The sequence below is a fragment of the Rhagoletis zephyria genome, unplaced genomic scaffold (genome assembly GCF_001687245.7).
Source record: "Rhagoletis zephyria isolate East Lansing unplaced genomic scaffold, Rhagoletis_zephyria_1.1 Rzeph_scaffold_03518, whole genome shotgun sequence".
In the NCBI taxonomy this organism is placed as follows: Eukaryota; Metazoa; Arthropoda; class Insecta; order Diptera; family Tephritidae; genus Rhagoletis; species Rhagoletis zephyria.
In genome coordinates, this window is record NW_016160601.1 from 10347 (window position 1) to 37318 (window position 26972).

Here is a 26972-nt window from a genome sequence, read left to right on the forward strand (position 1 = left end):
AAATTGGCGGAAAAATATTAGAATAAAAATTCTTGCATATATTGTGAAAAATTTGCTGTGCCAATACTTTATTCAGGCAGTTGTATGTATGTATATCTACAGCACTGACTATATCTATAGCACCCCTACTTCAAAGTGATATTGTTTGCCACTTGGAATTAATTATACATTTTTAAGAATTTTCAATTAAAATAATTTCAAAACTGCGTACTCAAAAAAATTCTAACACTTCTGAGAAAAAAGTTTGAAATTCTGGTGAAAATTTCTTTATTTTTTGTAGTTTTCTGCAAAGTTTTAAACCTGGGTTTATGTGGATTTTGTCAGAGAATAAACTGTATTTTAATTGACACTTCCTAAAAATAAATAAATAAACATAAGTGGCAAACAATTACAATTTGAAATGGAGGTACAATTATATTGGCCAATACTGTATATCTATACCTACATAAGTACTGTAAGTGTGTACGTACGTATGTCAAACATAAGTACTTAGTTTAGTTTTCGATTGCCTTCGGCAAGTTGTTATGAATTCACGAATGAGTCTTACATATTATTTCGTATGACTGCTACATAGCGTACCCATATTTCTTTTCTATGTTTCCACAGCCGAACCCACAGATGATGCATTCAATAAAGTTAGTACGGTCGATGAATCCATAGCTACAGGAAGCGCAAATATGCATCCTAACGCTGGTTATATGAATTTTCCTAAGCATTTACAATCATCATATCCACAACATCAACATCAACAACAGCATCAGCATCCACATCTGCTTCAGCATGCTCATCAGCATCCGCAGCTTACACATCAGCTGCAACAGCAGCAAAGACAGCAACAACATAAACAGCAATTGCAACAGCAACAACAACAACAAGTGCAGCGCCAACAACAGCAACAGCAACAACAAGCTCAACGCCAACAACTGCAGCAGCAACCACAACAACAGGTACAGCCCAACAACAGCAGCAGCAACCACAACAACAAGTGCAGCGCCAACAACAGCAACAGCAACAATTACAGCGTCAACACAGCAACAACAAGAGCAGCTGCAGCAGCAACAACAACAACAACAAACACAACAACAACAAACAAACCAATCTTATCGCACGATGCTATGGCGGAAGCCGGCCTGTTAACGGCTAAACTGGAGCCACAAATACATATTAAGGAAGAGATGCCAGAAGCGTCGCAAAATAAGGTGAGAGAGGTAAATATTAATAGGGAATAAAAAATTGTCTCTTATAAATAATTTAATTTATATTTTTAATATCTTTCTCATCTCTGTTATTTTATTAAACTTTAGGTATTCACACCTTGCTTTGAAAGTTAACCCTTCCAAGACCAAGGGAAACATGCTTCCCAAAAAGCTTTTCCACTATTAAGAAAACTGTTTGAATTGTTTTAAAGATTTTTTTTTTGTTTTCTATAATGTGCCTCATTTTGTTTAGATATTTTTATCATAAAATTTTAGAAAAAACTTCAAAAATTTTCCAAAGGTTAGAAAAAATTACCTTTAGGAAAAAATATAGTTATTAAAAAATCCATTTTTAGACAAAAAAACTTTTAGAGAAAAGATAATACATTTTTATAAAAAAAAGATTGTACAGAAATATAAATTTTTAGAAAACAAGAATTTTTCGGAAAAAGGAGTAATTTTTACAAAATATTTTTTTTGGAAGCAATCTTTTTTAGAAAAAAATATTTTTATCAAAAGCAGAAAAATTGTCAAAACAGAAAAAAATAATTTTGTGGGAAACAAATATAGAGAAAAAATTTTAAAGAAATTGAATTGAAAAAAATAATTGTATCCTTATATTTTCTGTTATAAAAACCAGGTTTTTACCGACTTCAAAAGCAGGTTCTTATTTCGTCGGGTATATTTTTAAGTGTATGCGTGCGGTCCCAAAAGGGATAACTGTTCAAAAATTATTATTCTTCAGCGTATTTTATTGTTGGAAGCTGCATAAAAAATATAACCATATAGCCATATAACTCGATAACAAGTTGGTGTGAATACTTCGATTATATATTTTTTTGCTTTTATAGTTTCGTATTTATTTATATATTGTTATATTTTTAACTCGGTATCGATTATCATTTTTATTTATTTGTTAACTTAGAATTTATTTTATTTCATCAGCTTCTTTGTTCGCACCAATATTTTTTTCATTGTGTTCAATTTTGATCTTTATTTGCTCCATTATTTTATCTTCTCAGACAAAATTTATTTGATTTGTTGGTTAGTTTTAATTATTTTCTACAGTTTTTTGCATAAGTAAATCTGGTTTGCCTAAATATTCTGTATTAGGGTTTGAGTTTTCTAATTTTCATTTATTTTGATTCAAAATTTTGCGTTTAATTTTAATTTGCTAATCTTTTCTTTGCTTATCTTATCTTATTTTATTTTAATATGTTTTGTTTTTAATTTTTCCACTTAAAATATCCTTTCATTTTCATCTCTAAGTTTTTAAATACTTTTTTATTACGAGTTTATAATTTTGTATTATATTATGTATAGTAAAAAGAAATCCCTTTGTTAGATGACCTCAGTAATATGCATCGAACATTCTACCCCCAACGAATTTTGCTTAGCCGCACATACTTTCTTGTCGTTTTCATAAAAAAATTATTGCCAAGTTTATCTAAATATTGAGTTTTTTACTTACCTACAATACAAATAAGAAGCTATAATTACTAACGCACTGAAAATATAATTGCCGAAATACTCTTCACTTAAGTACAGAGTAAATAGAACTTAAATTTTAAAATACTTAAAAAGATACGAACAAAAAAAAAAGAGAACATCATAAATTTGTGGAACTGAGCAATGTTACTCAACAGTGCTCTGCTATATAAAACACTTTCCGCTTTTCCAGATTACTTGAGTTGATTACATTCAGTAGTATTTGAAAACCTCATAGGAAGTATATGAAGTGTTTTCTTTTAAAATGCTAGCATTTAACATAATGTTAAGAAAAAACATAAATTTTCCTTTTATTAAAAATTTTCACTATATGCTTAAAATATTGTTTTATATTAAAAAAGCATTTCTCGACGGACGCTTCAAAATTTGCAAACAAGTGCGAATCTTACATACATAGGCATGTACATTAGGGTGCTCCAAACATATTAGTCGGAATTTTAATGCTCTCACCCCCTAGGATTGCTCTATATAGAAAATAAGTATACTCCTATTTTTTTATTGTGAAATCAAAAAATATTTAGAGGTCTTTCAAATTTCTCCATGTACATATATTATATGGTGGGAAAAAACAACTTTTCGTAGAAATGGTATAGAATTCTTGAAAATCAATTTTTTCGATCGGAAAACTCAGGCTCTCTACAAAGGACTTGCAATAGTAATACCCAATTTTTTTTTTTTTAACAATTTTTTTAATTCTAACGATTTTTTATTGGTCCCACAATTGTATTTTTCGGGGTTTTTGACGGACTTATAAATTATAGTTACTATGAAAAAATGGTTGAATAAATAATTGGGTATTAATATTGGGAATCTCCTGCAGGAAAACAGAGTTTCCTGATCGAAATTGAACACAAAGTTTTGCCTGTTTAAGGCAAAGCAAAACTGCATACGAATCAGAGGGGTTCGATCTTAAATAAAAGATTTCGTACTATTTTAGCCAAATCGAATTTTCGGAGCTGCTTTTGGATTTAGCAAATCTTCCGTCCATTGGATATAAACGAGAAAACATAAAACAAGGACCTTTATCCTTTTCGAAACGATGTATTTTTAATATCTCTAGCCTCCTGCATCAAAATATGAGTTATCATAAAAAGTGGACTTAGCGGCTTTTCACTCTAAGCTAGCGATATAATTGAAATAATAAAATGTTTAGTGAAAATTATTGATGGCATTTATGTTAAATATCAATACCTAACATAATTTAAACAATTTTAATATTCTTATCAATTATGTAGAATTTCTGTCAGTTAGGGCCATTGTGAATGAAAAGTTATGAAATAAATTGTTCAGTTAGGGCTTTTTGAATACATGTAAAATCCAGTATACATATGTATTTTGTTTCCATATCAAAGCATGTTAGCAGTTACTTTGAGTCATGAACTAAACAAGAAAAAAGAAAGGGATAGTATATAATATTTATATAACTGTCAGATGTCTGTCGCTTCGTTGGAATAAAATTAATGATAATGCAAACGTATTACTTCATCTGGTCCCACCACATCTCCCAGCGTTAATAAAAAATTTATTTTCAGGCATTTTCATCAGAAGGAAGGTATTTACAGTAATTTTTTAGACAAAAGTACGACGAACATGATTCCCCTAACAATGTGGATGGCCTTTGACCGGGAACTGTCCTTTGTCTTAAAGCATAAACAGACGGCAGCGTTGATCCGGATCAACTCGGGAATTAACTGCAGTTGATCCGGATTAAGTCCGAGTTAGTCCGGATCAACGCTGCCGTCTGTTTAAGCTTTTAGATAAATATGCCAGCATACTTGCAGTGACCATATTAAAATAGAGGACATTTTTTCAAAATGATCTGGAAAGCAACTTGTAGGTATGATACAAGTACCTCAAGCATATCGTAATTTAGATCAAGTATTTACCAGTTAATTATGTTATTTAATTGTACAAGTTCCCTTCCCGAAATGCACTGTAACCGGATTTTAACCGATTCTGAAAAATTAAATCAAATCATTATAAATGACTTTTGACAAATATTATAAAGGACGGGGGTTAAAATAAAAAACTGTCCTTTTAAATATAGGACGGATGGTCACCGTAAGTATACTCCTTGCCATTTGTCCTATTTTTTGTATTTGTGGCACGCCGCTGTCCACTTTTGCACTATTTATTGGTTTTTATTTATTTACTTGATATTTTTCACACGAAATTACGATCACAGAATTTTTGCTGATCTCTGAATTATTTACAAATGCAAAGCCTCCTAAACTTATACAACTTTCTTTGAAGCTTCATTTGCATTGTCAAATTTCTTTTTGTAGCAAATTTCGAAAAAAAATGTCAGTTTGGACTTTTCTACATTTCATCAACCATATGTATGAGCGCCCGGTATTGGGAAATGAAAATATCGTTTTATATTATTAAAAATTGGATTGTATAAAATTCAGTCCACTTTCGCCATAAAAATATGCTGTCGGCTCCATATTCGGAGCGTCCTACATTGTTTCTCCATATTCTCTAAGTAACATAATAATATTAACATTATGCAGTATTAAACGAAAACTTCCAAAAATACTCAACAAATACTTGTGAAGGAGCATCTTTTTTGTGGAAGTTTAACAGCATGGTCCTGCTTAATGGACTCCTTTTTTTCGGAAAATTTCACATTTCCCGCCCAATTCTGTTTTCTTAGTAAATATTTTGGTAAACAAATTTCATCAAGATTTGTATCAAGTAAAAGCTCTCTTCGCATTTTGTATCAGTATTTATAAAATAAAAAGCTCTAGATTTCAACAAGAGGGGAACTGATTTTATTAACACATATGAACAAGTAATTCTTAAGCAAAAAAAAAACAAAACCGACTGCAATTCTCATATAAAAATTTAAGATTATCGTTAATCTCTTCATGATCCAATAAACCAAATTAAAATGGGGCCACCTGTGAGGTAACTCCTTTCCTTAAAAAAAAAAACACGAGTGGTTATCGAATTTAATGTGAAATTGAAAAATTTTTAAGATAAGATATTAATCATTTTTAAAATTTTATTTTACTTTATTTTAATTTATTTGATTATCTTAAACAAAATAAAATTTAATTGCTTAAGTAACTTAATTTTATAACAATTTTAATTTCATTTTATAATATCCGCATTCTTTCAAATAATCAAAATTATTTATTATTCTCTCTCTTTATATTCAGACGCTCAATTTTCCTCGCCGAAAAGTTCAGACAGAACGTTCCGATACGCTGCCAATTTGCCAACGCTGCAAGCAGGTCTTCTTCAAGAAGCAAAGCTATACTAAACATGTTTCCCAGAGTCTCTGCGAAATTGTCGAATATGACTTTAAATGTTCCATATGCCCCATGTCGTTCACATCCAGCGAAGAACTACAAACACACGAACAACTACATCGTGAAAATATGTATTTTTGTCACAAATACTGTGGCAAATCTTTTGACACTATTGAACTGTGCGAAGTGCATGAGTATATGCATCATGAATATGTCAATTATATCTGTAATGTAAGCGCCCGTTTGTTTGTAACAAACGCAAAACAAATAACTTAAAATATTTAACTGATCTTTGTCCCTCTCATGTATCTTCACACATTAGGTTTGCTCTGCTGGTTTTGCCAGCCGTGACCAGCTATTCGCTCATATGCCGCAGCATCGCAATCAACCGCGCTATGATTGTCCGATATGTCGTCTGTGGTTTCACACGCCAATACAATTGCATCAACATCGTATGGCGGCACCATATTTTTGTGGCAAATTTTATCGGCGAGGTGGAGGTGCGTTGCATTTTTGTGTGTTGTTTTTATGTTTATAAACAATTAATTTTAATTTCTTTTTGCACCTTAGCCCCTGCAATGCCCGCTGGCCCTCCATATGGACCTCCGCCGTCATCACATACAGCCAATTATAATCTACAAGACTGTTCGATGGGCGTTATAGAAAGTAATAATTAATTTTTTGTTTAATTCTGCTATGCTTACATTAAACAATTACCTTTCTGCAGTGCCTGGCAGCAATAGTTTTTCTTCATATCTACAAAATCGCGCCTTCCATCAACAACACCAGCAGCAACAGCCACTTCCTCAACAGCAACCACATTCACACCAGCAACCGCATCTGCTGCAACAACATCTGCAGCGTCAGCCNCTTCCATCAACAACACCAGCAGCAACAGCCACTTCCTCAACAGCAACCACTTCCTCAACAGCAACCACATTCACACCAGCAACCGCATCTGCTGCAACAACATCTGCAGCGTCAGCGGCCACCGCAGCAGCAGCAGCAGTCGCACCTTCAACATCAACCGCACCTTCCGCCACCACATTCAGCACCGCATCCAGCACCTCCGACGCCAGATTTCTTGCGTCGTAGCAACAGCAACAGCAATATTAGTGGCAGTGCAGGCACCGGCGGTGTTGTTGGCGGCACAAGTGAATTCCAAATGCCACAAATTAAGACCGAAATAAAAGTTGAACCTGACATTTTTGACTCACCTGATTATCCACTACCAGCACAATTGCCACCACCTCCTCTACCGCCTCCCCCCTTGAGTGCACACCAATCTGCGTTGCCCTCACCATCACGCCAACATCGCTTTAGCGATTTTTCAAATGAATCTTTTGGTGGTGCTACTGCTGGCGGCGCTGAGAGTTCGCTTTCTTTTGGCGGTCCGAACAACACCAGCGGTGGCAGCAATAGCAACAGCCACGATTTCAGCAGCACCATCTTGCAACGGAACTTGAGTGCCAACAGCAACAGTAACAACAGCAATCATCAGTCACCGCAGTTTGCTGCAAGCAATTTCCATTTCCCCACATCCCCAGTCCCCTCGCGCACACGTGTGGTCGACACTGGCGAGGATGGAGCAGTATGCTGTGTGCCACACTGTGGCGTCACCAAGCACTCCAGTCCCACTTTACAATTCTTTACATTCCCTAAAGATGACAAGTATTTGCATCAATGGTTGCATAACCTAAAAATGATGCCCGTTCCCGGCTCGACCTACAATCAGTATCGCATTTGCAGCTTACACTTTCCGAAACGTTGCATCAATCGTTACTCGCTCTGCTATTGGGCGGTGCCCACATTCAATTTGGGCCACGACGATGTGGCGAATTTATATCAGAATCGCGAAATCACCAACACATTCACGGTAGGTGATCGCGCACAATGCAGCATGCCCGGTTGTCCGAGTCAGCGTGGCGAGAGCAATTGCAAGTTCTACAATTTCCCGAATGACATGAAAACTCGCATCAAGTGGTGCCAGAATGCGCGCTTACCCGTGCATAGCCGCGAGCCGCGTCACTTTTGCAGTCGACACTTTGAAGATCGCTGCTTCGGCAAGTTTCGACTGAAGCCTTGGGCTGTGCCTACAATGCATTTGGGCACACCATACGGTCGCATACATGATAATCCAGGCGTATTCTATTTGGAGGAGAAGAAATGCTGTCTTCCATATTGTAAGCGCACACGCTCGTCTGATTTTAATCTCTCCTTGTATCGCTTCCCGCGTGATGAAACGCTGCTACGGCGTTGGTGCTATAACTTACGCCTAGATCCGTCAATATATCGCGGAAAGAATCATAAAATTTGCAGCGCGCATTTCATCAAGGAGGCGCTGGGTTTGAGAAAGTTGTCACCAGGTATGTATGGAAAATATAAACGGACAGTTTGGAAAATTTATTATTATTTTTTNAGAAAGTTGTCACCAGGTATGTATGGAAAATATAAACGGACAGTTTGGAAGATTTTATTATTTTTTTATTATCTCTTATTTTAAATAGGTGCCGTGCCCACGTTGAATTTGGGTCATAACGACCGTTTCAACATCTATGAGAATGAGTTGCCCACGCCGCCCCCCGTGCCACCATCTAAAATGTTTAACTTCCACAATGTTTCCGCGCCGTCTCCGGCCTACAACATCCATCGTCATAGCATCGCTTCGAGCAGCGGTCATAGCGAGAGAATGTACTCCAACCCCGTTTCAAGTCTTAAGTTCAGCATATCCAACATTACAGCTGGCGATATGAGTGCCATGAGCGCTAATTCCTCACAAAATATGTTGGAAACAATTGATGTGTGCTTTGTGCCCAGCTGCAAGCGTAATCGCCATACAGATAACGTAACGCTACACACCATACCACGACGTCCAGAGCAAATGCGCAAGTGGTGTCACAACCTCAAGATCGGCATCGAAACGCTGCATAAGGGCGTACGCATCTGCAGCGCGCACTTCGAGTCGTATTGTATTGGTGGTTGCATGCGTCCTTTCGCTGTGCCCACATTGAATTTGGGACATGATGATCCGAATATCTATCGCAATCCAGATGTTATTAAAAAATTGAATATACGCGAAACATGTTGCGTGCAGGACTGCAAGCGCAATCGCGATCGTGATCATGCCAATCTGCATCGCTTCCCATCGCATTATGACATGCTCACCAAGTGGTGCGAAAATCTGCTGAAGCCAGTGCCTGACGGCACCAAACTCTTCAACGATGCCATATGCGAGATGCATTTCGAAGATCGTTGTATACGCAATAAGCGCTTGGAGAAATGGGCCGTACCCACGGTGAAGCTGGGACATGCTGAGGAGCCCAAACATCGTTTACCCACAGAGGAGGAGATCGTTGAACTATGGCCGAAGCCGCTTATGTCAAATAAGGGTATCGAAGAGGGCGAGTGTTGCGTGTCGACATGTCGCCGCGATCCCAAGATCGATGATGTTAAGCTGTATCGCACGCCCGAGGATCCGGAAGTTTTGGCCAAATGGGCACACAACTTGCAAGTGGAAACCGAGGATCTCACCACGCTGCGCATATGCAATCTACATTTTGAGGAGCACTGCTTCAGCAAGAAACGGCGACTGCAATGCTGGGCCTTGCCCACGCTCAATTTGGCTAATAATGTGGAGCAATTGTATGAGAATCCGGAGCCGCTGGTGCCGCAGGTGATCATGCAGGCGGAGGCCAGACGCGAACGCCGCCGCATGCGCGACCCCAATGAGCCACAGAAGCCGTGGACGCCACGTTGTTGCCTGCCGCATTGCCGCAAGCGGCGTGGCACCGACGGCGTGCAACTCTTTCGCTTTCCTGTACTCAATCGTCCCATGTTGGCTAAGTGGTGCCACAATTTGCAGCTGCCACTGGTTGGAAACGGGCATCGTCGCATATGCTCCACGCATTTCGAGGAGAAAGTGTTGTCTAAGCGCTGTCCCATACCGATGTCAGTGCCAACGCTCGACCTTAACATTCCACCAGGCTACAAAATCTACACAAATCCAGCGCGCCTAAAAGCTGCCAAATTGTGTATGCAACAAACTTGTTGCATTGCATCTTGCAGCCGCAAGCGCGCTGACGGCGTACAACTTTTCCGCTTCCCGCATAGCCGCACTGTGTTGCGTAAATGGAGCCATAATACGCGGCAACAAGCACGCGAAGCCCTACGTGGCCAATACCGCGTCTGCTCTCGTCATTTCGAACCACACGCGTTCGGCGCCAAGCGGCTAATGCCGGGCGCCATACCGACATTGAATTTGGATCCCGAAGTTGAGGATGCTTTTGCAAATGAAGCGCAAAGCTTTGCTGAGACGCAGTGTGTAGTTAGCGGCTGCGTCGCCACCAAAGAGATAGATGGCGTGCGACTTTTCAAGTTCCCCAGCGATGATGAGGATTTGCTCTGGAAATGGTGTAACAATTTGAAGATGAACCCTGTAGACTGCCGTGGCGTGCGCATCTGCAATCGTCATTTCGAGGCAGAATGTGTGGGACCGAAGATGCTCTACAAATGGGCCGTACCAACTTTGGCCTTGGGTCATACTGACTCCGAAGTCGAACTGGTGCCAGTGCCGCCGCCAGAGGCGCGCTACGACGTGGTGACCAAGTGCTGTGTGCCCACATGCGGTAAGACACGTAAATTTGACGACGCACAAATGAATAGTTTCCCGAAGAATCTGCGGCTTTTCCGCTGCTGGAAACACAATCTGAAATTGGACTATCTTGATTTTAAGGACCGGGATAAATATAAAATTTGCAGCGACCACTTTGAACCCGTCTGCTTGGGTAAGATGCGGCTCCACTACGGCGCAATACCGACGCTCAACCTCGGCCATGACGACACAGACGACCTCTATCCCGTCGACCCAGCGCAAATACAAATTTCTCTCTTCGGCAGAAATCGACCGCGCGTTGTTGTTGAGAAGGAAACCGCTGATTTTGATGCATCCGCCGGCGCCGCAGAGAAAGGCAATGAACACAAATGTTCCTACCCCGATTGTAGCGCAACAAAAATGCTGCTACGCGAACCCTATGACATGCCAGCCGCCTTGCCGCTTCATGCTTTGTGGTGCGCGCAAATGAAAGTCGATGCGGAGGCGCTCAGCGAGACGCCAAAACTGTGTGGTCTGCATTTTATAAAGCTCTACAAATCCACACTGGATGCAGCCAACGCGCTGGCTGATGGCGACGACGAATTGAACGAGGCCTTGAAATCACTAAAAGCTACATATGAAAAATGTCGCGCGTCGCCGACGGTTTGCAGTGCGCAATGCTGCGTTGTTGGCTGTGGCAGCAATCAAGTGAGCGGCAGCCGTACTGCGCAGCGCCTATATCCTTTCCCCGGCGTGGCTGGCAGTGGCGCGGAATTAATTGATAAATGGTGCAACAATGTAGGAGTTAAAACCTCCGACCTGAGTGGCTACCTACATAAAGTATGTGCGCGCCACTTTGAGCCGCAATGTATTGGACCTACACAGCGTCTACGCTCTTGGGCGCTACCCACTTTGCATCTTAAGCACACAACTGCAGCCGAAATACACGGCATACCAGAATTGGGCACCGCCGCACGACCACATGAAGCGCGCTGCTGTGTAGCAACGTGCGCGCGTGAGCGCGGCGACTTCGAAACTATGCGACTCTTTAGTTTTCCCTTAATTGAAGAGGTGCTGGAAAAGTGGCTACACAATTTGCAGCTGACACGAAATCAATGCGCACGCTTGCGCATCTGCGAGCAACACTTTGAAACGCGCTGTATTGTGAAGTCGCGCCTAATGCGTTGGGCTGTACCAACATTGCTGTTGGAGCGCAAGGCTGAGGAGCTGTTGCAGAACGAGCCGCCAGCACAGGCCGGCGCACCAGCTGCACAATCTGCTGATGAAGTGGGCGCGGCAAACAACAATGGTGAGAGAGATGAAGATGACGACGGCTGCGATTTGGCTGCAGTGCCCAATGTGAAAATGAAAAAATCGCTGGATATCATCAAATGTTGCGTGCCGAGTTGCCGCCGCAGCCGCCTGCAACATGGCGTGCGTCTATTCTCGTTTCCAACAAGTAATCAAATTGTACGCAAATGGTTTCATAACCTTAGAATGTCGCCCGATATGGCGCTAGATCCAGCCTTACGTATTTGCAGTCTACACTTCCACAAGCGTTGCATTGACGGCAAAGTATTACGCGCATGGGCCAAGCCCACCAATGCGCTCGGTCACAACGGGCCCATCTATGAGAACCCTAAAAATCTTCCAGGCGTCTTCCTGCCCAAGTGCTGCTTGTCACACTGCCGGCAGCGGCGCACGCTCGAAAACGACTTACGCACTTTTGGCTTCCCGAAGGATGATACTTTGATGCGCAAGTGGTGCGCGAACCTGCGCATGAAGCCGCGCTCCATTCATGCACGCATCTGTATGTCACACTTTCCGCCCGAGGCGATGGGCAATAAGAAGCTGCGCGCAAACGCGGTGCCGACGCTTAATTTAGGACACAACGAGCCGCTCGAATATGACAATAAGTTGCTGATTGCGAATGCACCGGCCGTGGTGAAGACGAAAAATGTGAGTATATGTGGCCAGGTATAATTAGTGAGATTTATATTTATATATGATTTGTACGTTTCCAGCCACTGGAGAGGAAGAAAGCGATGCCATCCGATGTCAGCGACGCTGAGCAGGACGTTGATGAGAATGATGAGGAGAAGGATGATGATGATGATGATGACGACGATGACTATCGCGTCGATGAAGAAGAAGAAGAGGAGGAGGAGGAGGAAGACGATTTCTATGCTTCTGCCGGTGTCGTCAACAGCGACGAAGAGGAAGAAGATTTAACGCCGAGCATTAGTGCCGCTACTGGTGACGAAGATGAAATATACAGCAATGCTAGAGCGCGCAGAAAAGTCAAATTAAATGACGCCTCTGAAGAGGACGATGATGATGATAACGCAGAGGAAGAGGAAGATGAAGAAGACGAAGAGGAGGATGACGAAGAGATTGAGAACGCTGAGGATGTCTATGGCAACGAAAACGACGATGACGAGTCGGTTGAGGATGACGAGAGCGTTGCCGAGAATGTGTACAATGATGAGGAGGATACGGAGGATAGCGAAAGCGTCGCCAACGCCGAAGGCAATAACGAAGAGAGCAAAGACGCAGAAGTAGACGACGATGATGTTGAAATGCTTATCGATGATGAAGATGATAAAAGCAGTTATAATGCATGTGACCCCCTCGATTTTGTTAAATGCGCTAATGAAAATGGCAGTGCACTGAAGCGCGGCCCCTCAGCTGCATTAGCAAAACGAAGTAGCAGCGCCCGTTTCGCCAACAAAAACGCACGCAAGAGACCTATATCCATTACACCCACTCAATTTGGTGATGACTCGAATACGAATTACAGCAATGCGGATGAAACGACACGCTTCACCGCAACCACTTCCAACTCTGCTTCCCCCTCAGCGACAACATCGGCAACCGCGTCAGCGTCAGCAAGCGCTTCTTTATCGACAGCACATCGTTGCGGCGCTGGCAAGTTAAGTCGCTCGGTTTTTCGGCTATGTTGCCTCAGGCAACGTATGAAGAAGAAAGCACCACCAGATCCGCCACCTGACACAAAAAATACGCGCACAAGCAGCAAAGCGTCAGCAGCGCCTCAGATGATGCAGAGGAAGAGGGCGAGTAGAGCGCACACCGCCAAATGGCAGCGTCCGGGTACTTATTGCGCTGTGCGCCGCTGCGGACGCGCAACAGGCCGGTCCCTACATCGCTTCCCGCCCATCAACAGTCGCTTTTGTCGCGAATGGTGCGCGCGTTTGGGCGCTAAATTGTCACAAGCTCCACGTTTGCGTATATGCCAACAACACTTTGCCTATAGCCTAGTGGATAGGCGGCGCAGGCGCTTGCGTTTTGGTGCGATACCGACACGCAATTTTTATAACACAGCAGAGGAAGCAAAAATCACTGATACGTCACATGTAACNTGTCGCGAATGGTGCGCGCGTTTGGGCGCTAAATTGTCACAAGCTCCACGCTTGCGGATATGCCAACAACACTTTGCCTACAGCCTAGTGGATAGGCGGCGCAGGCGCTTGCGTTTTGGTGCGATACCGACACGCAATTTTTATAACACAGCAGAGGAAGCAAAAATCACTGACACGTCACATGTAATGAATCGGAAAGTAGTTGCTGAGGCTCCTAGCCCACCTGCAGCTGACACAAGTCAAACGTTCTCGGCGCAACTCAGCGCCTATAACCGCTGCTGCGTTCCGAATTGCGGCAAGTCTCATCAAGGAGACGGCGTAACGCTGTTTCGTTTTCCTAAACTGCGTTCGCTCTATCTCCAATGGACCTCTAATTTGAGGCTGGTGCCCACCTCACGCTTGGTGCAAGTTTACAAAGTCTGCAGCGAGCACTTCGAGCCCAGCTGCCTTAGTTATCAACGCAACGATCGCGCCACACTTAAATACGGTTCCGTGCCGACGCTGAAATTGGGCCACGAGGACAATTTGAAGGTCGATACTGATAATGCATTGTTGCCGCAAAAACGTCGCAAGGTTGGCAGGCGCAAGGGTAATGCGCAAAAAGGTGTCAACGAGTGCGCCGTACACGACTGCAGAGTGGCGCAATTTCTGCAAATGCAGCTCTTCGCACTGCCCGATGTACAGAAACTGCAAGAGCGCTGGTGCAACTACTTCAATTTAACGCTTAGTAACACGGCTGGTGGCGACGCATCTGAGTTCTTTCAAAATGTGCGCCTCTGCGCGTTGCACTACATGGAGGGCTATCAAATGGCGACAAATAATGACGGCGCGCGCAAAGTCAACTCGGCCGCGTTGGAGGAGCTAGAAGCAAATTATGCGCGCATAACCAATTCAACGCGCATACAGATGCTGAAATGTTGCGTACCCAACTGTTCGACGAAATTCACTGACAACGTGCGGCTCACCGCGTTTCCCAGCTCCGAGGAATTGCGCGCCAAGTGGCAGCACAACACACAAGTCTCGTTTAGTTCATCGCACCGTTACTTGTATAAAGTATGCGCGCTGCATTTTGAGGAGCGCTGCTTTGCCAAGAAACGCCTATTCATGTGGGCCATCCCAACGCTGCGTCTACCGAAGCCGCCAAGTCACCATCCAGTATACAATCTCTTTGAAAACCCCAGCATGGACGTTGTAGGCACCAGCCATTGCTGCGTTGAAGGTTGCAGTTCGGATGAAAAGAAACAAGAGCACGTAGGTGATAATGGCGATAAAGCAGCTGCCGCTACCACGCGTTTGTGGCACTTCCCACAAGATAGCGCGCTGCGTGAGAAATGGTGTCATAATTTAGGACTCAGCGCCCAAAATGAAAAAATCAGCCACACAAGTCGGCGTTGGCGCATTTGCAGCCGCCACTTCGAGTCGTATTGCATTGGCAAGGCGTTGCGCAGCTGGGCGGTCCCGACACTGCATTTACCCAAACCTAGCAAGCAATCCAAAACCGGCAAGCGTTCCACATATATATACCAGAATCCGGACAGCGCCGCGCTCTTCTACAACTGCTGCATTAAGACGTGCCGCCAGGAGCGCGATGTGGATGCGGGCATACGACTATACGCCTTCCCAAAAAAAGACAACATGCTGCAAAAATGGGCGCATAATGTACGCATGCCCGCTGTAAAATGCCGTCATGCGCGCATCTGTACGCTCCACTTCGAGGCGCAATGCTTACGCCCACAAATGCAACCGTGGGCGCTACCTACCATCGATTTGGGACACGATGAAGCCGATATCTTCCGCAACCCCAAGGTGAAGCTAATGGTAACGAATGAGCGTTGCTGCCTGCCGCATTGCAACAAGCGTCGTAGCCGCGACAATGTACGTCTCTTCACTTTTCCACACGATAAAAGCGTGCTGGCGAAATGGTGGCCCAACTTGGCCATTGGCGAACAGGAGGTGAGGCATCGGCGAATATGCGACTCTCATTTTGAGCCGCGCTGCATAGGCTTAAACCGACTGAAGCGTTGGGCCATACCCACACTCAATTTAGGACACGATAATAAGGTGCTAGAGAATCCATCACCCGCTGAAGTGCTGGCATACGAAAATGCCGCAGCGCCGCGGCGCTCACAAACGCCTTCAAAGATTGCGCGCCCGAAGGTGGTGCAATCAACACTTTCGGGTATTACAGACAAGTGTTCTTTAGCCGGCTGTGAGCGTGAGGCTGACACTAGCGCGCTCTATCGCTTCCCCAAGCCAGATTGGCTGCGTCAGAAGTGGCGGGACAATACACGCTTAAGCGAAGAAGAGGCCAAGCAGGCGAAAGTGTGTGCGCGCCACTTTGAGCCGCACGTAATGGGTAATCATAAGCCGCGTCCATGGGCTTTGCCAACCTTAGAGCTGGGCGTTGACGAACACGGCGTGCCATTACCGGCTGTACACGCGAATCCAAAGCAGCTGGCGCGTTTTCATCCCGAGGAACACGTGTGGGGTGAGCTGCGGTATGTGCGCGCCAATCACTGCTCCATAATCTCCTGTATGAAATCGAAATTGGATGGAGTGACGCTATTCAACTACCCCACCAAACGTGAAATGCTACAGAGATGGGCCGAAAATTGCCGCCACTATCCATACCAAGCCAAACGTTATCGATTCCAGCTATGCGGCGATCACTTTACGGCCGATTGCTTCAAGCGCGAGGGTACACGCTTGCGTAAGGGCTCCGTGCCTACACTAAATTTGGGTCACGACGATCTGCAGATACACCAAAGCGTATTTGAAACCGCCGCACTGCCGGAAATCGAACGTAAGCGTTGCTGCGTGCCGCACTGCGGACGCACGCCGCAAGAGGATGGCGTGCGTCTCTACAAGTTTCCCTCCCAAGAACGCGCTGAGGTTTTAGAAAAGTGGTGTCATAATTTGCGCATGAAAGTGGCTGATTGTCGGCACGCGCTCATCTGCAACATGCACTTTGAGCCGCGCTGCGTGGGCCGTGACCGTTTGTTGCTGCGCGCCTTACCCACAATGCTGCTGGGTCATAACGACGCGGACATCTTTGAGAATCCAGAGTCATTTGAGCGCCCGGAAAAATTGATAAGCTGCTGTGTGCCTGGCTGCACTAATACCAAGCAGACCGAGGGCGTTCAGTTGAGCGCATTCCCGAAAACGCGTAGCCAATTCGAGAAGTGGGCGCAAAATTTGCGGCTGCCAATCACCTCAACCGTCTGGCACACCTACAAAGTTTGCAGTGATCACTTCGAGAGCTACTGCTATGAACATGGCCGCATAAAAGTGGGCGCAATGCCGACGCTGAAGCTGGGACATGATGACACAGAGGATTTGTATACTGTGAGCGAGGAGGCGATGAGTCATCCACTTAAACGCAAACGTTGGCCGATTAAAGCTGAGCCGTTGAAGGCGCCCATTGAAGTTTGCTGTTATCCGGGCTGCAAGGAACTAGAATTGCGTTTGACAAACCAGCTCTTCGAGTTTCCTAAATTGTATGCTATCAGGCGTAAATGGCTGGAGAGTATTGGCTTTGGTGATGAGGCAGAAGCTGAAGAAAAGTATGCGGATGTAAAGGAAGATGACGTGGAGGAAGAAGGAGACGACGTAGTGTTACCGACGAAAGCCTCACGCAAAATATGTCCAATGCACTTCAGGTTGCTCTACATGGAACACGAGCCTATGCTGAAGTCATTGGAAGCTAAAAACCAGCCGGATATTAAGCGTTGTTTGCAAAAGATCGCGGAAACCTTTGCAAAAGTCTGCGATATGTCTTGCGTACGTCGCATCAGCTGCGCCGTGCCAGGCTGCAATTCAAATTATCTCACCACCGAGTCCATCAAATTCTTCAAATTCCCCGATAACCCGGAAATGCGTGCCAAGTGGTGTCACAACACCCAGGTGACGGTTGATCCGGATCGCTTGTATTGCTACAAAATATGTGAACTGCATTTCGATGATGTGTGCGCACCATCAAAACCGGCCAAGAAAGTGCAGCGCTTGAAAATGTGGGCGGTTCCAACACTCAACCTACCGCCACGCGATGAGAGCATGCCCGAAATATATCCACTACCAGCACCTGAATCCGTGCCCGAATCGAGACGCGCTGCATTGCTTTTGCAGTCAGCAGTCAATAAATGTTGTATACCCAGCTGCGTGCATGCCAAGGCGCCTGAGGAGCGTGAGGATGCGACTGAGAGCGATGTACAATTCTTCAATTTTCCCAACCATGCCGAATTGCTCTACAAATGGGTTTATAATACGCAGATAAGCATGGTGTCGGCGACGCATGCGCGCATATGTGCTTTGCACTTTGAAAAGCATTGCATTAACAAGCGTTTGCGTATGTATGCGGTGCCTACGCTACTGTTGGGTCACAACAAAACCGATATTTATCAGAATCCGTTGGACAAGCGAGTGGCAGCGGAGATGGAGAGCAGCAAGCATGAAGAGGAAGAGAAGGCAGTGAATTTGGACGCAAAGAAGAACGCAAAGGAGGAAGCCAAGCAGGACGCAAAGGAAGAAGCCAAGCAGGACGCAAAGGAAGAAGCCAAGCAGGACGCAAAAGAAGATGTAGAGGAGTATGTAAAGGAAGACACAAAGGAGAGCGGAAAGCAAAAGGCAAAGTTAGAAGTGGTTAAAAAGTCCGAGTTAACGAAAGCTAAAACTGAAGCGTCGCAAGGAAGAAGTGAGTTACGCCAAGAGCCCATAACTCCGGTAGCTAAGAAAGTCGAGGATAAGCAGACAGCTGCATTGACAGAAGACGAGGAAGAGCAGACAAACAGCAGCCAAAAATTAGATGCGCCCACAAAACCCGCAACGCCAAAACCATATCATAAACCATTTATCATCAACGTCAAGGATGAACCCGATGCAGATATCGAGAATCAAATGAAGCAAGGCCTGCTGGATATGTTCAATAGCTTTGGCGATACAGGCGAGCAAGCTGACGATGCTAATGAGACAGCCGAACTAGCAACTGAGTCAACGCCTGTGGAACGTGACAGCGCGCGCCATTGTCGCATACAAGGTTGCACAAGCCATGCCCGTCAACCCGGCACCATTCTTTTCAAATTTCCCTGCGATCTAGATCAGTTCAGTAAATGGCTGCATAATACCCAACTTGAAGCAGATTATACTCGTCGCTGGCGTTACCGCGTTTGCCATCGTCATTTCGAACCAGTTTGCACGCAATACCGTAGGCTACCGCCCGGCTCAATGCCTACGCTGAATTTGGGTCCTACACGGCCGTCGCATGTTTATGACAACGAATTCGATATGAACACTTTAAAGAAGTATAAAACTAGACCACAACCTATAGCTGATACTGGCCCCAGCATAAGCATCAGTGAATTGAATGATGAAGGCGAAACGAGCAGCTCATTCGCCGCCGCCGCTGCCACTGGTACTGGCGTCACGCAGCATGAAGAGGCTGATTTCGACGCGCAGCAACACGAAGACTACCAAGATTATATGGACTCCACGCCGATAGACCGCGACACTTCCAGACATTGCCGCATACCCGATTGCAACAGTCACGCCAAAGATCCCAACGTTACGCTTTTCAAATTTCCGCTATCCGAATACCTATTCCGCAGATGGCTACACAACACCCAACTTAAGGTGGACTATACACGTCGTTGGCGTTATCGCATTTGCCAGCGCCACTTCGACCCGATTTGCAGGCAATTCCGCAAGTTGCCGCCCGGCACCATGCCAACGCTGAATTTGGGTCCTACGCGGCCGGAGCACATTTACGAAAATAGTTTCGATGTAAATCACTTGAGGAAGTTTAAAACTAAATTGCCTACCGCAAAAATAACTGCGACAACGAATAATGCGCTGCCAAGCAACGAATACAACGATGAAGCAGAATCGAGTAGTTCTTACGCAGCCGCTAATGATAACCAACAATTGGTGCCTTACTCAGGCGCAGAATGTTTATCAAATACGAGCGGCTCACAGCTACCGCTGCTTGCTTGCACCGTACGCAACTGCACTAGCAAATATCATGAACTGCACGAGGGCCTACATTTGCACAAGTTGCCCACGCATTCTACGTTGCGCGAGAAATGGGTATATAATTGCCGTTTCAGTGAGGAAACCCTCTCCACAGTTGGTTCGCGCATACGCATTTGTACGCTGCATTTTTCACCAAATTGTTTCTATGGCGTTAAGCGCCAATTAAAGTTTGGCTCAGTGCCCACGTTGCGTTTGGGTCACTCAGATACAAAGATCTACTCGGATGGTTTTAGTAATGCAACCGACGCACAGGTTGATGGGCCGCGTTTGCAGCATTCACGGCTGGCTTCTGAAACGCAACAAGATATTTGCTGTCTAATAAATTGCAAGTACAGCAGGCGCGAGTATACGCGTCATTTTGCTTTTCCAATCGAAAAGGAAATGCTCGATAAATGGCTGGCTGCACTCGGCATGGAATTTAATAGTTCACGTCCAGACGATTATAAAATCTGCGAATGGCATTTCAAGGCGTCCGATTTCGATGGTGAAGTTCTGCAAGCGGATGCTGTACCGACGCGCAATTTAAAAATTGACGAATTTAATCAAACGGATGATGAGGAAGATGACGATGAGGATGACGAGGATGTGTTGTTATGGAATACGACTGAGGAGCCACTGGATGAACGGTTAGTGATTTGATGGTTTTAGCTTGATTTTATTTCCCGACCCTGGGCGATATTTTGGTGTGATGTAGCTGCTGATGTGTGCCAAGCTGGGTGATGTATGATTTCATTCGCTTAGCATGTGTCGGCAATTCTCACCTGGTTTTTAGAGTTTTAAATACATAAAATTAAGACCATGGACCTGTAATGGTTTCCCCTTTAAAAGACTAATTAGCAATTTGGGTGGGTATTAGGTAATACACTACCAAAAAAAAAAAAAAAAAAATTATAATAAAAGAATTCCATAACGCATATTTTTCGNCTAATTAGCAATTTGGGTGGGTATTAGGTAATACACTACCAAAAAAAAAAGAAAAATTATAATAAAAGAATTCCATAACGCAAATTTTTCGAAAAAATTACTTCTTTATTTTTTATTAGCGTTACCGCTTATTACTAGCGTTACCTTCGAAATCACATAAGTATTTCGGATTTACTTAGTTTCTCTGTGGGTATTTTTAACTAATACTGTAGGCTTTCTAATGTAAAAATGCAATTCCAAATTAATTAATTTCAAAAGTAAAAAAAAGAAAAAAATTGTATATATAAATAAATATTTTTATATCGGTTTAGTTTTATTGTCATCCCTATTTCTGTGGATATTGTAATCGATTTAGTTTAGTTGCCGATATAATTATCGCTATCTACATTTTCATGTTTACCATTGTTTTCATCGATATTTTCACCATATTTAATAATTGTCGACTTTATTATAAATATTACTACAGTTATTGATTTTCTTATCGATTTTATTTATGTTATAGTTATGGTCATTTGATGGTTATTGCTGTTTAAATTGATACATTTTTTTCGATCTTCTATATGCTGTACTTGTCGTCACCGCTATTTCCGTCGATATTTTAGTCGATAATTCTACATGAGTATAGTTTTGTTGCTATTATTGTGGATTTTAAAATCGATCGGATTTTGAAATCGATTGGATATTGAAATCAATATAGGGTTGTTATCGATATAGTTATCTTTACGCAAGCTATTATGGATATCAGCATTATTGTCGATATGATCGCAATTTTTTAGTAATTGTCGACTTTTAAATGAATATTACTACTGTTATTGATTTCATTATCTATGTTATCTACATTAGCCTTGTAGTCATCGCTATTGCCACGTGTTTACGTATATTGGAATCGATGTTTTTTTATTAAAATAATTTTGTTGTGGATATATTATCGTTATCGAAATTTTTATGATTAAATTATCACCATTAGAATACGTTAGATTTTACTGTTTGACAACCAAATTATAAACAAAAAAAAAAAAAGTGCTCTCTACTAATTTAAGTTGAAAAGTATTTAGTTAGTTGCTTGTTTATATGGATTCTAATGAATTTGAGAGTATTTTTTGGCTATATACACCCCGCGACAAAATATGGCACATCACAATTTTTACCAGTTTCGACTTCTTTTCTCTTGCTTTTTTTAAGGTTTATTATTTTTATATAAAAGAATAGCTCTTTATCTAACAAATACCAGATAAATCTAAATTTCATACTTTGTACAAAAATTATAAAAATTCCACAAACTTTTCAACCCGATTTTAATTTAATTTTAATTTTAATTTCTACAATAGTTTTTGGTATGCAGTTTTATAGCTTACTAAATTCTAGCATAATAGAGTGCAAGTGTGAATTCGCAAAAAAATCCCGTTGATTTTTGATAATTTTTTTGCTGACGGTATCACACATTTTCTTCCATACAAAGTAATTTCTTATATGGAAAAAGAGTGCATAACACCAACGGCGCTGACTGCGTTTATCGATTAGCCCCGGCTGTCAAANAAATCCCGTTGATTTTTGATAATTTTTTTGCTGACGGTATCACACATTTTCTTCCATACAAAGTAATTTCTTATATGGAAAAAGAGTGCATAACACCAACGGCGCGTTTATCGATTAGCCCCGGCTGTCNATTATTTCAGATTATCTTGCGATACACAGTCGTCAAGACTTTTGAAATGAATCCATGCTTTTTGTGATCACATAGTACATACGATACAGCGAACAGGGATTTGTTTATTTCTTTGCTTGCTATTATTTACATTTCATTTGCAAACATATATGTAATTCATCATTCAAATTCTGTTCTTTTCACAGTCCATCCACCTCCGCAGCAGCAGCTGCCGCTGCGGCGACCACTACCACCTCCGATGGCTACAATAAAATGATACCTGGCTCACGCAAGTGTTGTTTGGCACACTGTCGCAAACAATTATTCCAAGACAATGTACGCACCTTTAAGTTCCCTACCTTGCAGGTTCAATTCGATAAGTGGGTGCATAATTTAGGCATTAAATACGATGGCGAAGCGCCTTGGCGCTATCAAATTTGTAGCGAACACTTTGAGAACCATTGCATTATACATTACGAAAACAAGGCGAAATTGTTTAGATGGGCGGTGCCCACCATGAATTTGGGCAAACATGCACCAGCCAAACTCTTCACAAATGAGAATCCTAAAAAACCACAACTACAACCCAAAGGACCCGACTACGATCGGGTTTATAAAAATACCAATACAGATAATTACGCTGAAGCAGCTGACAATGAGGATACCATGGACACAACAAATGATGATAGTTCCACTTCGCCGCCTGCTGCGGAAATGCCCAAGCAAGTGGCTTATCAGCAAGAAGATATGGATTTGCTTGCACCAATCGAACGCCCACCGCCCAAAGTGGGCTCCACAACGAAACCTAGCACTTATGCCTATACAGCAAGCGATGATGATGCTGATGATTACGATGATGATGATGATGATGATGATGATGCCTATGGTATGGATGAAGGTGAAAATGCACTTTTGGATGTGATACGCGAGGAGAAGCTTATGCCGGTGAAAGAGGGTACGCCGCATGCGTCCTTCTTCTCAATGAGGTTAGTGCGAGGCGGTTCGGCGAAAATACGTGGTTGTTGCCTGCCACATTGCGGCCGTACACGCCAGTCCGGCGTGCGTCTATTCCGTTTCCCCGTAGAGCCCGTCTTTCTGCAACGTTGGGAATACAATTTGCGCGTGCGCTTCAACGAGACACAGCGCAATACACACTTGATATGCAGTGCACATTTCGAACACGATCAATACAACAAACGCTTGGTGCTAGACGCTATACCAACGCTAAACCTGGGCCACAACAGCACGGATATCTATCGCCATAGTCCTGTCGATCCGTCGAAGATGCCTAAACGTGCAACGCTTTCACCACTACCACCACCACTACCAGCGCTACCACCGCCTCCAGCCCGACTGCAGCCAAGCAGCACCAACGCGGCTGCGACATGCGGGGTAACAAGTCAAAAGCCACTGAAATGCAATGTGGCCGCTTGTGTGGAGATGCAATCAAAGCGGCGCCTATTTCCCTTCCCTAGCAACAATGTCTTCGTTAAAATATGGTCGGAGCGCACACAAATCAGATACGATGCGCGACAACATGCCGAGCTGCGCGTTTGTGAAATGCACTTTGAAGCCGATTGCTTTGGCCCGAACGGTCTGAACAACAATGCTGTGCCAACATTGTGTCTACCCGCGCCAATGGCAGTGCCACCGGTCGCATTAGCACCCTCACCGGTTGCGGCAGCGGCGGCGGCGGCGGCACCGACAATCACACCAGCCGCAAAACCGTTGACAAATTCCATCACCAGCCGGCCAATAGCAGCACCACCCACAGCGTCACCCGCAGCGATGCCAAAATTAAGCGCTATTACCTGCAGCGTAACTAACTGCGTCAATAATACCGCTACACGCCCGGATTTGAAAATTTTCTCGAAATTCCCAGATGATTTTGAATTATTCACCAAATGGTGTTTCAATTTGAAAATCGATCCACGCACCTACCGAGATGGCTCTTACAATGTGTGCAGCGAGCATTTCGAACCTTTCTGCATCGGCGGTCATAGCTTGCGTGTTTGGGCTGTACCCACTCTGCATTTAGGACATAATAGCAAACTTATACACAGTGTGGAGCGGCCTGCGGAAGCGGAAATGAAATGTTGTCTGCCGCACTGTGGGCGCAAGAAGAGCAAAGATGGAGTGGAGTTCTTCAATTTTCCCAAAGGTGAGTCGTAATTGCATCTCTATAACGAATCAGGTGGTGTCTACGAGCTAAAACTGACGATGGGTTAGGTTTATCGAAGTTGCACTATTTTAGATCTTATGTCGTGGTTAACAGGTGCAGTCTTTTGGCAGATTCAAGAGAGCAGTAGTCGTGTCGCATTTTTCCGTTTCTTCTCAATCGGAAGGCTGTAGGCGGTTATGGTTCGAGGTACGTTGTTTCATCAGGCCTGTAGGTGAATCACTACTACGGCGTCATTTGGCTGATGACCGGTTAGATGGCTTTACCAGATAGGCTGGTGCAACCTTTGCGAGGACAATCACCTCAGAAAATTCACAGCCAACGGCCAATTTCGTCTTATATTTTATAGCAGACAGGCATTGATAGTTCTCTATCAGGCAGGTTCTGCAATTCACTTCCGAGTGAATTTGAGTCGGATTCGCGTAGAATTCAAATTGGCAGGGGTTGAAATTCACTCGGAAGTGAATTGCAGAACCTGCCTGTATATTTGTTGTACTGGTCTTTTCTTTATCTCCACACCATCCACCAAATACAAGACTGGGACAGAATGGAAGGGCGGAACGAGCGAAAGCAACGAAGAAAGTTGAAAAAATACCTGAGCATGGCGCTCTGTTGGGCAAAGGATGTCATCTCAGGTCTTTAGATAATGATTTTCAAGATAAAATACATTTGTTTGTTGTTATGAATGAAAAAATTGCCTGCTCTCGAAGCAGTTTATCTTAGAGTGGCATAGTGGTAGAAGCCTTAACAAGTTTTCTCGCTATAATATGCATCCCTGCAGATAAACTAGCGAGGTATGGCTCTTCACGGCTGTTTTAGAAGTGAGCAAAAATAATTCTTATGAACTCATGATAGTTCAAAATATTCCGCATCCGGTTCAATAATTTTTGGCGAAGCTAAACAGACCAAAACCGACAGCCATTTTGCCAACCATTCCCACATCATTAATTTAGCCTGGTTTACAATGTCTCCATAGGACTTTTATGACGCCCTCATTCCCCACATTTTNCGACAGCCATTTTGCCAACCATTCCCACATCATTAATTTAGCCTGGTTTAGACTTTTATGACGCCCTCATTCCCCACATTTTATACATACATACATACATACATATGTGGTCTCTTGGACGATATTCTTAAAAGGCAATTTGGCTGTTACATATTCAGAGGAATATTTTTATTGTTAAATTAACAAAATATGTATTTGGTTCAACTTAGAATTGTACTAAGCAAACTATTTAATATCTCATCTCTCTAAATTACAGGCGACCTCTATCGTCAATGGTGTCAAATACTCAAAATCGACGAAGGACTCTATCGCAACACAGACAAGAAAATCTGCAGCGCCCACTTCCGTGCAGACTGCTTCAACAGCAACGGCACCCTGCGGCTTGGCGCACGTCCTACCATGCATCTGCGCAATCGCACACCCACAGCTGCAGCACATATACTCAAACCGCCAGCGCCATATCGCAGCAAGTGCATAGTTCGCATCTGCCATGAAATGCAGCAACTATATAACTTCCCCGCACAGCGAAATCTATGCACGAAATGGTGCCATAATCTTAAAATTGACTACTATCCAAAATTGCATGAGAATATGAATTTCAAAATTTGTCGACGTCACTTTGAACCGAATTGTCTGCTGAGTGGTGGAAGATTACATGTCGAGGCAGTGCCAACCGTGCAGCTAGGACACAACGATGTGAATATCTATCAAAATATGGTGGGTGTGAAGAATAGCGCCAGCACGCCTAGCTATGATGACAACAGCAGCTTGCGCACCAGCGTCAGTACGGTGCACACTTGGCTGATGGACGTCGATGGGGAGACGAATGCGGCCGCTGCCGCCGCCGCCAATGCGGCAAATGTTGGCAATGGCGGTGGCGCTCGTGATAGTGGCGTTGGTGTTGGCGCTGGTGGTGGTGCGGTGCGCATGGAATACGAGGCGCCAGTCGATCTGGAGCCAATAACAATTGAGGAGGATGATGTTGCCGATGATAATATGAATTTGAGTGACAATGCGTATATGCAGCTGGAGGAAGACACCTATTATGCGGACTTTGAGGAGCAACGTTTGTTGCCGCAAAGCAGCACTTTTATCGCGGCTGAAAGCACAGAAGTGATTGACTTGGATGCCGTGGATGCGGTACAAGAACAATTTCCAAATTGGTCGCAACGTGGTGACACCGTATTGGTGGACGATGACGATGAGGATGATGAAGCGCTGCTGTGGCCGTTGAATTGAATAGTTTTAAGGAGCTAAT

General features: G+C 43.6%; 1 protein-coding gene across 1 annotated transcript; it reads left to right on the forward strand.

Moving 5' to 3' along the window:
- Window positions 1–1007: 1007 nt before the first annotated feature.
- LOC108369160 (uncharacterized) lies at window positions 1008–26972 on the forward strand. Its single transcript, XM_017624167.1, has 11 exons — window positions 1008–1208; window positions 5870–6193; window positions 6285–6462; window positions 6533–6628; window positions 6690–6831; window positions 6950–8328; window positions 8470–12512; window positions 12578–13755; window positions 13945–20583; window positions 22733–24687; window positions 25971–26972. The coding sequence occupies exons 1-11, from the start codon at window positions 1116–1118 to the stop codon at window positions 26951–26953; spliced, it is 17010 nt and encodes a 5669-aa protein (XP_017479656.1). The 5' UTR covers window positions 1008–1115; the 3' UTR covers window positions 26954–26972.

Coding starts and splice junctions, on each gene's coding strand:
- LOC108369160 (XM_017624167.1), top strand. CDS start 1,116: ATGGCGGAAGCCGGCCTGTTAACGGCTAAACTGGAGCCACAAATACAT. Junction 6,194..6,284: donor ATGTCAATTATATCTGTAAT/GTAAGCGCCCGT, acceptor TTCACACATTAG/GTTTGCTCTGCTGGTTTTGC. Junction 24,688..25,970: donor GTTCTTCAATTTTCCCAAAG/GTGAGTCGTAAT, acceptor TCTAAATTACAG/GCGACCTCTATCGTCAATGG.